This window comes from Bos grunniens, chromosome 12, assembly GCF_055505025.1.
Source record: "Bos grunniens cultivar Pamir isolate PY7600 chromosome 12, Bosgru_T2T1.0, whole genome shotgun sequence".
NCBI classification, from domain to species: domain Eukaryota; kingdom Metazoa; phylum Chordata; class Mammalia; order Artiodactyla; family Bovidae; genus Bos; species Bos grunniens.
Window position 1 is genome coordinate 36,093,042 of NC_141176.1, and position 13,545 is coordinate 36,106,586.

At 42.4% G+C, this 13,545-nt stretch overlaps 1 protein-coding gene across 26 annotated transcripts in view; it reads right to left on the reverse strand.

Annotated features, from left to right (window-relative positions):
* Positions 1 to 13,545, reverse strand: part of IFT88 (intraflagellar transport 88) — a 61,403-nt gene that overhangs the window by 11,603 nt on the left and 36,255 nt on the right. For 12 of the 26 annotated variants that reach the window (XM_086329787.1, XM_086329780.1, XM_086329789.1 and 9 more), the window contains 8 exons: positions 13,156 to 13,255; positions 10,484 to 10,570; positions 7,634 to 7,820; positions 6,671 to 6,779; positions 4,954 to 5,104; positions 4,095 to 4,210; positions 2,681 to 2,733; positions 1,747 to 1,812 (listed from right to left, as the gene is read on the reverse strand). In XM_086329787.1, the coding sequence (XP_086185913.1) occupies positions 1,747 to 1,812; positions 2,681 to 2,733; positions 4,095 to 4,210; positions 4,954 to 5,104; positions 6,671 to 6,779; positions 7,634 to 7,820; positions 10,484 to 10,570; positions 13,156 to 13,255 (869 nt within the window). Of the gene's footprint in view, positions 1 to 1,746; positions 1,813 to 2,680; positions 2,734 to 4,094; positions 4,211 to 4,953; positions 5,105 to 6,670; positions 6,780 to 7,633; positions 7,910 to 10,483; positions 10,571 to 13,155; positions 13,256 to 13,545 lie in introns of all 26 variants that reach the window. The other 14 variants (XR_015138201.1, XR_015138198.1, XR_015138194.1 and 11 more) reach the window with 3 other exon arrangements.

The following is a 13,545-nucleotide window of genomic DNA, read 5'->3' on the forward strand; positions in this document are numbered from 1 at the left end:
ACTGTGCCACTGAAAACTTGGCCCAGAAAAGATATGTTTTTACTGAAACGTGCTGTTTTGTGTTCAGTCATGAGGACAACACTCAGAATGGTCTTTTCACACACGTATTCTACTTGTTGCAGGGATGTTAGCAGGAGCACTGACGTCTCTCAGTGACCTTGCCCACCCTCCTAGGCGTTTCAACACGACTGCAGCAAGAGCTGAACAGATCTGCTTCCTCCAAAAGAACTACTTCCTATTTTGCTCATAAATAGTAAAGATTTCATTCATACAAACCACTGTGTTTTCTCTTTTTCCTTTAGCCCCAAGGCTGCTGCTGCTGCTGCTAAGTTGCTTCAGTCGTGTCCGACTCTCATAGACGGCAGCCCACCAGGCTCCACCGTCCATGGGATTTTCCAGGCAAGAGTACTGGAGTGGGTTGCCATTTCCTTCTCCAATGCATGAAAATGAAAAGTGAAAGTGAAGTCACTCAGTCGTGTCCAACTCTTTGCGACCCCATGGACTGCAGCCTACCAGGCTCCTCTGTCCATGGGATTTTCAAGGCACCAGCACTGGAGTGGGTTGCCACTGCCTTCTCCGAGCCCCAAGGCTACTCAGGGCCAAATACAGTTTACTGAGAATATACAACCTAGAATACAGTATTCTTCCCTGAAAAGTCCCATGGACAGAGGAATCTGAGAAGTTACAGACCAGAGGGTCACAGAGAGTCAGACACAACTGAACAACTGAGTAAACACACAGAATACAGTTATTTTGTCCTCTTCTGGATCCTGATCTTGTTGTTACTGTAACACTGCATTGTTACTTCAAATTGCATCAAATCCACTGTGCAGTAAGATTAAAATAAATAAATATTTTATACAAAGCCAACTTTTTAAAAAGGAAATAAGATATAACGTTTAAAAATAATCTAATAAAACTTCATTTGCTGTCAGTATCAGCAAAATTATTAGCATTCTATTATCATAAACTCTAAAGGTGTATTTTCAACCTCAAAAAGTTATACATTAAATGGATAGTTTAAAATGCCTTTTCTATAAAATACCAGAGTTTATAAACTTTTAAAAATCAATAATAAACCAAAATCTAGTCTTAAAATTTCATAAAGCTTTGAAATATAGATATCTTTGCTATAAAAGAGAATTAAGTGGTATATTTATTTGTTTTTAACTGAAGCCTCACTTTAAAAAAAATTCTTTTTTTTTGGCCAGGCTACGGAATTAGCGGAATTTAGTTCCCTGACCAGGGATTGAACATGGGCCTTCAGCAGTGAGTAGGTGAAGTCCTTTCCACTGGACTGCCAGGAAATTTCCCAGTGATGTATTTAAGTCCACCAACAATTAAATTCTATAAAAAGGTGTGCATGTGTACTAAGTCACTTCAGTCTAACTCTTTGTGACAATATGGACTGCACTCCACCAGGCTCCTCTGTTCATGGGATTCTTCAGGCAAGAATACTGGAGTGGGTTGCCACACCCTCCTCCAAGGGATCTTCCCAACCCAGAGACCAAACCTGCATCTCTTAACATCTGCTGCATTGGCAGGCAGGTTCTTTACCACTAGCACCACCAGGTACTTGCATAGTCAATTTTTCTGATCCTATATCACATATTTGAATACATGTACCACAAGTTATAGGTTGGTATCTACCTAGGCAGCTACTGTAGCAAAGGTAATTATTACATCTTTAGACATAAAATGTGAGGACGTATGCCCTCACAAGTTATAAACTGTAGTCCCACTTACATTCTACATTTTCTGGAAATTTTCTGTGAATATCTTTATAAGTGTCTAATGCTTTTTGGTAGTTACCTATAAGTAAAAGAGAAAACAAACAAGCAATTATAGAAATTCACAGGATTCAGCCAAGGACTAATTTAAATTCCATATACTGGCACCACTTCACTGGTTTAGAAGAATGACTTTCATGCTTGCCACAAGCGTAAGTAACCATTCTTAATACAACCTCTGGAAGAAAATGCACAGATAAATTTGAAAAAGGGGTAAAAGCAGATGTAAACCAGTGATGGCTGAAACTTAGTTCTACTTCTTAAAATAATTTGAGAGACTAATTGCAATGTTATTCACCTGGAAAAGATGAAAAATAACTTGTTTTGCAGTTTTTATTTTGAAACATTAATAATAGAAGGCATTTTATTTTGTAATAAAGTAATTTAGCTTCACATATTAGCAAAGAATAAAAAAAAGTGAATTTTGGATCAAAGATGTTTGTGAAAATCTCAGGAAATAGCTTTGGCCCTGTGTAGGCCTCCGTGTATAAGAAGGCGGCCGCCCTCAGAGTCTGGCAGGAATGATGGAGGTGAAGCAGGAGAGTCCAGCTCAGGTTTGCCGGGTTAGCTGAGGCAGCTTCTCTTCCCCTGACCTACACATCAGAGCTCAGACCGGAGGACCTCACACACACACTTCACAGATGGGCGTTCTGTGAGTTCAGGCAACTGATGTAATAAAATGTGTGTACACAGCAAGGTTGTACTGCCAACAGGAACATAACTTTTTTCTTTATTGTGGTAACCACTGTGTCTTTCATATAATGCCTCAAATATGTGTGCTTATCAAAAGTTAATATTAATAAATACACAAAGTCAAAACACATGTACATACATAATGACCTAAATGACAGAAAGAAGCAACATATATTAAAATGAATAAGAGCATTTACCACTTCTTCTAAAACAACTAGCTACCATCAGCTGCCATTTCACTTGTGTAGGCCTATAAAAGAAATAAATTAGATGAAATTAGATGAAACAAAAATAATCTGTGGTCATACAACTTTATAAAGCCTATTACCTATACCTATTACCTATACTATCTTCTGATTACTTTTCGATATATGATTAGATCATCTTTGTTATTAAAAACAGCATATATATAATGTCCTTCACCATCATCTGCTGTATTTATATCAGGAAATTCAGATTCAGAGTCCTTCAATCTAATTCACACCTTATTTAGATGTAAGAATAAAGCTCACCAATCTGGGTAAAGTTCTCAGCATTCTATATTAAACCTTTGCCAGTTCTTTGGCTTAGTACCTCAGGCTTGGAAAATGAGCTTTAGGCTTGCAAATTCAGTACCTAATGGCAATTTTTGACCTTGTATTTGAACAATTAGACTTCAACTAAAAAGAAAGTAAAAAAGAATTCTACTCATCCTTTTTTTATCCCCTTAAAAAGAAATAAATGAATTTTTTTTTCTAAAATAAACATGACCAGGATTTCTAAAGACCACTATTAAAAATTTCTAAGAAAAAAATTTGACAAAATAAAAGACTAGAGAATAACTTAACGCTCTCCTCACTTTATTTTTCCAAATCAAATATGTAGTTGATTTACAGTATTAGTTTTAAGTATACAACATAGTGATTCAAATGACTCCGTTTAAAGTTGTTCTAAAATACAGGCTATATTCCCTGTGCTGCACAATATGGCTTTGTGTCTTATTTATTTTACCCTCATAACCATTCCCTCCCCACCTTGTCCTCCACCTCCACTTGCCCCACATTTAATGTTAAAATTCAAATACAAAGCAGAACATGGTATAACCCAATTATTTTTGAATCAGACATGTATAGAACATTCTGATATGAACTTAAAGCCATCTTTAAAAGTTTTATTCTTAATATATAATATATGGAGAAGGCAATGGCAAACCACTTCAGTGTTCTTGCCTTAAGAACCCCACAAACAGTATGAAAAGGCAAAAAGATATGACACTGAGCTGTATAATGTATATCAATTATACATTGAGACAAGTGAAACATTTCTATTAGGGTTCTTTCAGAAATTAAACTCTGCCCTTGGCAGAGTTTTCTAATTGATAAAGAAATAATTTTCTAATTGATAAAGAAATAATAGTTGCTTGCTGAGATGTGAAAAACACAAAGTACCTTAAAGAAATTTTTTTTAACTTGTGCATAAAAAGGAAATATATTTATCACAATAAAGACTGAGTCAAATGAAACACAGAAAATGGAAATGATGCATGAATGTTCACTACAGCCGTTCAGGAGAGCAGTAGGTCTATCAGATTTCAGGCATTTAACTAAACACAAAATCATAACAGTTACTTACTGTATAAGAGAAGCTCTTTCAAAGTACTGAATGGCTTTTTCACAAAACTGGGTGTCAATGTAATAGGCCCCGAGCCACTCGATGACCTCAATGTTGGACGGGAAATACCTATATGACTGGAGAGTGAACTAGTCAACAGTTCAGTCAGCAGCATTTACCACTGGCCACAGTAATTTACCCAGTGTGACATGTCTTAATTAAAACACACCAGCTGTCAGAAGCACTGTACAAGCTTTGAAACTGCACAAGATTTGGAGAACTTAAGATTCGCTTGACACATTTTTCAGTTACCTATAAACATCTTTTTGATGTACTGATACACAATCTGAGTCAAATTAAATATGTAATAGACTCAAAAGCAATGAAATCATCCTTCAGGAGAAAAATGAATTTGAACTTTTTATTTTTATTTTTTATTAAATTCAATCAAAAACTAACTTTATATTCCACAGATGCTTTATTTTAAATCACTATTCATTTAAAAGCTAATGCTGCTGCTAAGTCGATTCAGTCGTGTCCAACTCTGTGCGACCCCATAGACGGCAGCCCACCAGGCTTCCCCGTCCCTGGGATTCTCCAGGCAAGAACACTGGAGCGGGTTGCCATTTCCTTCTCCAATGCAGGAAAGTGAAAGGAAGTCGCTCAGTCGTGTCTGACTCTTGTCTGACTCTTAGCGACCCCACGGACTGCAGCCTAGCAGGCTCCTCCGTCCGTGGGAGTTTCCAGGCAAGAGTACTGGAGTGGGTTGCCAGTGCCTTCTCCGTTAAAAGCTAATAAGCATTTCTAATTTTTAAAACTTAAAAGGCCTGCTGTCTTCTTTAAAACAACTCATAGAAGGTAGGCGAGACCACAAACCCACCTCGTAGTAGTACTGGAATGCTTGGGACTTATCCCCCTCGCTGTCATACAGCCCTCCCAGTTTAGACAGGGCCCTGGAGTCAGTGGGAACAACGCTGATCAGCTGCATCAACCATTCCATAGCTTGACTGGGATCTTCCATTAACTCGTATCTTAGACAATTTTAATTAAGGATAACAAAATTTTTCTAAATTCATTGATCAAGAAGCAAACCTAAAGCCAACATTTCAATAAAAATGTTTCTTAGTCTATACTAATGTGCTACGTAACACTGTTTACTCCAGGTTTTCTTCAGGGATGAGGATGAAAAACGGGGTCTCACTGGAAACAGCACTTCTGTCCCTGTGTACACCTTGCTTTTCCTTCTGCTTCATTACTACCCACTAAGATCGCCACATTTCTACAAGAATTAACAGTGTGCTGTTTTATTCAACGTCTTATCCAAAATTTGTTTTTAACAAAGACATGTGAATGCTGTGTTCAATTATTCACCCTCTCTTAACATGAGCAACATTTTAAAAGAATGGTTTCTGTTTACTTTCAGATGAGTTTTTCTCTAATTACAGTACAAGCCCAAGACAGCTTTTTGTAGCTCTGTGCCTTGTAAATCCTCTGCATACATTAAAATAATTTATTCATACCAATACTTAGACTATTAATTATTTTGTATTAGCTACCTTAATGAAAATATTTCAATCCAAAGTTTCACTGAAAAATAAGTCTTCTGTTTTTAATGATGACAAACATGACATCACAAGAAAAACATAAAAATAAGGAAATGTATTCAAATAGTCTCAAACACATCAATTGCTTGTCTGGATCCAAACTGATCAGGAACAAGACACCAGCAGGTCATAACAGTGACATCTCAGGAGAAAAGAACTCGGCAAAAAAAAAAAAAGGGCTAAAAGAAATAACAAACACTATCTGCTCTACAACTAAAATTTTTTACCCCAAAATTTTTATCTACTCTACCAGAAGAACAGGAGAATATATGTAAAACATTATTATTTCTGATTTTTTGGCACGATGCACAGGTTGCAGGATCTTAGTTTCCGCCAGGAATCAAATCCAGGGCCTGGCAGTGAGAGCACACAGTCCTAACCACTGGGCTACCACAGAGCTCCCTGAAGGGTCTAATTTATGCTCAGTGAACAGCTGTGTGGACTTGACATGACACCCAATTACTTCAATTATTATTTCTAAAGATTAATAATAGCTGCCACTTCTAAACAATTCCTCCTATAACGCACATGACCCTTTAAAACACGATCACTCAAATAATATTTTCATCACATATTAAACTGCTGCTGCTGCTGCTGCTGCTGCTGCTAAGTCGCTTCAGTCGTGTCCAACTCTGTGCGACCCCATAGATGGCAGCCCACTAGGCTCCTCTGTCCCTGGGATTCTCCAGGCAAGAACACTGGAGTGGGTTGCCATTTCCTTCTCCAATGCATGAAAGTGAAAAGTGAAAGTGAAGTCGCTCAGTCGTGCCCGACTCTTAGCGACCCCATGGACTGGAGCCTACGAGGCTCCTCTGTCCATGGGATTTTCCAGGCAAGAGTACTGGAGTGGGGTGCCATTGCCTTCTCCGATTAAACTGATAGCTAGATTTTAAAATATATCCACATCAATTACTTCACTGGTTAAGCTTATCTAGTAAGTGGTACTCAGTCACCAGCTGAGTGAATTAATGAAACCATTCTTAAGGAAGATACACATTTGCTATCTGGTAAAGGACTTGGGCGCTATTTCTTAGGATTGCATGAAGTTTCAGGAAACAGTCCAAAGCTTCATCAAGCCGGTTTAGCTTCTTATAGGTAAGGCCTTGAGAAGAAGGAAAAGAAAAAACATAAATTATAAATACTAGCACTGGTAGTAATTTTCTCAAAGTAACAGAATGAATATTTAAACATAGGTAAATATTCATCCAGAAGTCAAAATAAAAATGAACACAATTTGTTAAAAAGGGAGAGAAGACAGGAAATTCCATTGATGTTTGGCAGACACCAAAACATGCCCAAAGCTTTCATAAAATGGAGGGTGGGGCAGGAATGACAAATGGATAGAAAGGACATAACAAACAGTTCAGAAACAAGCTGGGTTACAGAATTCAGTCAGTGGGCATATGAAGTTGAGGACAACTAAGGGACAAGTCATAAAGGTGCCAGGACAAGTGACCACGTATGACAAAAAATCCAGAGTCCTCTCTTGAATTTTTTCCTCTTTCAAATAAATTCATAATTTATTTGAAAAACAGAAAAAACAAAGCTATATAAGTATGAAAAGAAAACAGAGGAAAATGATTTTGTAATCTTGAGGCAGGGAAGGGCTTCGTAAAGCAATAAACAAATGAGCCAAAAGTTTTCAAAAGCCAAATATGACTACATAAAACATAGAAAAATTCCCTTTCACAGAAGAACTAATAAAGCTCCTTCAAGCAATGGACTAGGAGACACATTTAAATGCATGAAGAAGCTAAAACAGACAGTGCCTGGTGACTGACCTCCCGCCCCAAGGGCTCTACACTCGCCCGTCTTCTACCCCCGCACTTCCTTCACATGCAGCTTCACTGTCTGCCTATGCCACTAAAACTGCTCATTCCTCCCTGCCGGCTCCTCTCACCCAGCCCCAACCCAGGAGGGTGGAAAACAAAAGGGCAACTTTCCCATTTTACTCACCAATGTTATAAAGCGCTTCAGTGCAAGAACAGTCATTTCTTAGAGCCTCTTTATAGAACTCGGCTGCCTTCTCATAGTCTCCATTTGCAAAGACTGTATTCCCTTTATTAGTAAGAGCCGACGGATTATATCTGTCAGAGTTCACAGCTAAATCTGCATAGCTACTGGCTTGTGCAAATTCATTTTCCTAAATAAAGTACCAAACGCACAAATTACCTGAAGCTCTTCTCACCTTCTCTGACTCTTCTGAGATTACAGACATGATAAATGGACTTTCTGAAATTACAGATAGGAGAAACACACATTTTACATATCCTAGTCTTGCCAGACTCATCCTATAGAAGGGTTTTAATCATCAAGAAGTTTCTTATGAATGATTTCTCCATAGTCATGGTCTGAACACCCCACCATTCAGAAGTCAGTGGCTCCATCTCCTGTCACCACAGATGGAAGGTGTGAGCTCCCCACACCTACAACACCTACACAGCTACCAAGGCACCACTGCCCCCATCACCACCCTGGCTGCATGGCCCATGGATCCCTGTGTCACCACAGTCCACGGCCTCCGCTGCATCACCAGTGTCACTGTGTCACTGCCTGATGAGGACATGGCCATCCTTCACCTGCCCTGTGCAGGCCTCTCACATAACTGCTGGTGCCTCGTCATCTTGGCTGAGGGAGGGACCCAGCTTCCCACCTCCCCTCCCCTGTGGTTCTTGTCCAGCGGCTGTGGGGCTCCAGGATGTGAGGCAGCACTACCCTCCCCCTCCCTGGTGAAGGTCCTTCCTGATCTCCAGCTGCAGGGCTGGTGTGGAGACGCCCCTGGGCCCCAGGCTGTCCTCACTCGCTCCCTGCCACAAAGTCCAGTTCTTCCTCCTGCTGATGACCATGGCCCGGATCTGTGAGGGCAGCCGCGTCCCAGGGACCTCTCCACCAAGATGACGGGCACTGGGGTGTTTCCAGCCACTTATGGTTATCGTGAGTGACACTGCTCTGAGCACGCACATATGAGAATCTGTGGGGACTCTGCACTATGATTTATGAATCAGTACCTATCAGCCAGGTGCTGCTGCCATAAACACTGAAACATGCAACACTGTCTACTGGATTAGGTTGCAGGAAAAGCAGTGAGGGGCTGCTGCAGAGGCGATGAGCCATGAGTGGAGACTAGAAATGGCTTTGAGCCTGATGAAATGGCTTTGAGCCTGATGCTGTGGCTGGATGACCTCAGGGTCCTGGGAGGGAGGGGAGGAGCAGGGTGGGGAGAGCAAGACTCAAAAGCAGCCTCGAGGACAACCAAGGCCTCCACACCCTCCCCCCCAACCGAAGCCTCCTCCCCCCGCCCCACCCCTGCACCCTCCCCTCCCTCCCCTCCACACCCTTCCCTCCCTGAACCCTTCCCCGCCACCCCGCAACAGGACAACAGACTCCATGAGCACAGGGGCCTCTGCTCTCAGGGACCCTGGCAGATGAGCAAGCAGTGCTGTGAGACAGAGGGAGCACCTCCCAGCCTCAGGTGATGGGGCGCCAGGTAAATCCAGGCCCTTCAGGCAGGATGTGAGGGGGCCTTGGTGACATCAAGCACTAAGTCTTATTACAGAGCAACAGACCCCACACTGGACACAAGCCACACACCTTGGACTCTGTCACCCACGTGACACCCCAGACTGGTCACTCTACCTCAAACACTCCCTCAGAACCAGGAGCAGCGAGTCACTGGTCAGAGGCTGCAGTGGCTCTGCTCGGCTGACCACTCAGTTCTCCTCCTTGTAAGTTTTTCTTGGTCTCCTCCTGCACACTCATCCAACCTGATAAAAATCTGGTCAGGAAGTAAACCATCTTCACAAAGTCTACTGAAGATTTTCTAAATCTAACGGACTGGCTGCAGCGGAGACCGGTCCAGAAACAGCTGGGAACGCCAGGTTCTGGCCTTGCTGTCAACCCGTTCATGACCCTGGGGCAGGCAGGGGCCCCTCCTGGGAGTAGCTGTAGGTACAATGGCCCAGACCTATCCCAGCAGGGAAGGTCCTCAGGGTCAGCTGAGGCGTCAAGTGATGGCATGAAGGCCAAGCCCTTCCTCTCCCCTCCCTGCCCCTGTAGGACCCCTACCTCCAGCCTGGGATCTCTGTTCTCCCACACTGGCTCTCTGCTCTCAAGACTCCTGCTTCCCTTCATGCCTCCCACCCATCAGAGTCATCAGGCTGTAAGCTTCTCCTCTCCTGTCTCCATCTGACTGGCACTCTGGCCTCCTCGATCCCCACCCCTGCACTCTGTGCCCCACTTGCTCCCTGGACACACAGCTGCTGTCTTCATACCAGAGCCGGGCCTTCAACAACAACAGTTACTCTCACAGTTCTGGAGGCTGGAGGGCAAGGATCGAGGGGCCAGCAGGCCTGGTGTCCAACAAGAGCCATGTCCAGACCTGCAGGTGCCCACCTGCTGTGTCCTCAGAGGGCAGGGCTCTGGTCTCCTCCTCTTCTAATAAAGGCACAAATCCCCTCACAGCCTTGGCTAAACCTAAGTCCCCAGCTCCAAATACCATCACACGGGGTATGAAGGCTGCAAATATGAACCCAGGGAAGATGGTCCTCCTGTTCACAGCACCTATTATCAAAGTTTAAACCTTCAAGAGACAACCAGCCAAGTCCATCTCTCATCCTGACGTCCCAGCTGGGATCAGTTCCAAGGTCCTCATTCCAGGACAGCCCTCGCCCTCCTGTCCACAAAGCCAGTCCAGCACCCCCCAACCTCACCCTGGTGTCATGCTCCCCCAGCTCCTCCAGAGCCTCGCCTTGGCACCAGCACAAAAACACACGGCTCCAATATGTGCTTGTGAAAAGCAGAACTCACCAAGTAATACAGGAAAGAGAGGTTGGTCGCAGCTGCACTCTTCACTCTACTGTCCTTTTTTTCAAACATTTTTAAGGTCTCCACAGCCTAGAAATGAAAAATCTTCAAATTGTTACCCTGGTAACATGACAGCACTTAGACTGAAGTAGGGAACAAGATTAGCGTAACGGGACAGAGGACCCGGAAAGGCCAGGGGTGGCTAGTGTGTTAAGGAGAACAGGTGACAGGTCAGGAGGTCAGTGATTATCAGGACTTGTGAAAAAGGACAAACTAGAAACAGTTAAAATTTCACAAAAGTCCCATCGCTTCACGGCAAACAGATGGAGAAGCAATGGAATCAGTGACAGACTATTTTCTTGGGCTCCAAAATTACTGCAGACAGTGACTGCAGCCATGAAATTAAAAGCTCCTTGGAAGAAAAGCTATGACATACCTAGACAGTGTATTAAAATGCAGAGACACTACTTTGCCAACAAAAGTCCATATAGTCAAAGCTATGGTTTTTCCTGTAGTCATGTATGGATGTGAGAGTTGGACTGTGAAGAAGGCTGAGCGCCGAAGAATTGATGCTTTTGAACTGTGATGTTGGAGAAGACTCTTGAGAGTCCCTTGGACTGCAAGGAGATCAAACCAGTCCATCCTAAAGGAAATCAACCCTGAATATTCACTGGAAGGACTGATGCTGAAGCTGAAGCTCCAATACTTTGGCCACCTGATGCAAAGAGCTGACTCATTGGAAAAGATGCTGATGCTGGGAAAGATTGAAGGCAGGAGGAGAAGGGGGAGACAAAGGATGAGATGGTTGGATGGCATCGCTGACTCAGTGAACCTGAGTTTCAGCAAGCTCCAAGAGATGGTGAAGGACAGGGAAGCCTGGCGTGCTGCAGTCCATCAGGACACAACTGAGCGACTAAACAACAACAAGAAATAGTGAAGTTACAAACACAACTGGTGGGTCCACAGCCAATTAGATTTGGCTGAGGGAGCAGTGACAGTGGTTCTGTGAGCCTGTGATGTAGTCAGTGTTTACCTGAAGACGACCATCTTCTCTCAGAGAACAATTAGAAAAGTCAGATAATTCACTAAAAATACTTTTGAGGGCACTGGAGAGCTACTGAGGCAACAGAATTTGAAGCCAAGATTCAACAAACACTGAGCCTAAATAAGCACAGTGAAAGAAAAGGCTGAGAAACATTCTTAAAACATGAGGGCCCTGTGGATGGAGGTGAAGAGAGGGACAGACATGATTGCAGCCCCAGGAAAGGAGACACAGCTGAGCAGCCTCAAAAGTGGGACAGGAGCGATCTTGGAGCATTACAAAGTAACCTGCTGCAGATCCAAGTGTGACTACACTCTGCGGCAAGAAGACTTTAAAGCATGTTCTTAACCCTCTGCAAGTCTGAGATGTCCCGACCAAGCAGGACACATGGGATGTCAGACTTAGAAGAAATAACAAAAGTATTTAGAACCTCCAACATCGACTTAAAAACATGGACAGAATAAAAACATATTTCATATTTTAAGATTCTAAACTATAATATTCTGAAAAGACTAAATAATTAAATTCTAATAAAAGGAACATTCTCAGGTATTTTTGGCTCTGAAGTAGGCAGTTTTCAAAATGTTTTTTACATGTTTTATGAATGTCTCCAACATTGTTTTTAAAAGTAAAATAATATAAATGTATTTATAAATGAAACCGATAAAAGTTAACTTAATAAAATTTAGTTGTAAATGGAAAAACAACGAAAATAAAGTGTTAGTTTGGGGTTTCCCCCACCCCCCCCAAGAAGAATTGTTGTGGTTATTCAGATGCTAAGTCATATCCGACTCTTTGCGGCCCCATGAACTGCAGCACACCAGGCTTCCCTGTCCTTCACTATCTCCTGCAGTTTGCTCAAACTCATATCCATTCAGTTGGAGATGTTATCCAACCATCTCATCCTCTATTTCCCCTTTCTCCTCATGCCCTCATTAGGAAAACAGGTAAATCTGTGTTTTGGTTTCTTTTCCTGGCTGATGCTGTCTGAAGCTACAGGCTTCAGCTTTCCTGAATGTGTCCATCTACCACCACTGGCCTTCACCCTGTCCATGTGCAGCTCTAATGGAGTTCTTTCTCTGCTATAAAGATGACCATAGGGACCTCCCTAGCAGTCCACTGATTAGGACTCTGTGCTTCTACTGTTGGAGGCATGGCTCCATTCCTGGTCAGGAACTAAAATCCCTGCAAGTTGCCTAACATGGCCAAAAAAAGAAAAAAACAGGAGTAACAGGTCAAAATTAAAAACACAGCATTGTTAAAGGAAATTATGTTTAGAAATAAAAATATTACTCTACTTCAGAATAATGACAGGTAATAGTATTCTAGAAAAGAGTTTCATAATAATATTACTTTGATCAGTTAACATGAAATTCCATCTAAACACTTTTTTTTGGCTGGTTTTATTCATGAAATGAGAGCAAGTGCACAAGCCAAGCAGACCCAGCAGGGACAGTGACAACCGGGGCGGGGGGGAGGCCAGCAGAGCTCCATCTCACCCGCTCCATCCAGGGTCTCCTCCCCATGGCTGACTGTATTCAGACGTACCCAAACACTAGGCTGTCAGAGCCAGCAAGGCCTGGGAGGGGAGAGGGGCGGTCCCTGTGCATTTAAACACTTTTTTAAAACTTACCTGATTAAAGTCCTTTTGTCTCAGGTATGTAATTGCTTTGTTTATTTCCAGATCATTTGCCAGCTCTACATACTGAGAGGCTTTCACAACTTCAACACACCTATAAAATAAAGCATAAAAAAAGTTTATTTTAAGGGACTTCCCAGGTGGTACAGTGGTTAAGACAATGCACTCCCAATGCAGGGGGCATGAGTTAAGACACCTGGTCAGGGAACTAGACCCTACATGCTACAACTAAGAGTTCACATGCCGAAGCTCAAGACCCCTTGTACCCAACTAAGACCTGGTGCAGCCAAATAAATAGATAGGTAATTTTTAAAAACATTATAACTTTTAGAGTGTCCTTTGCTAATTTACCATATAATATGATTTGCTTCATAAGCAGAAATC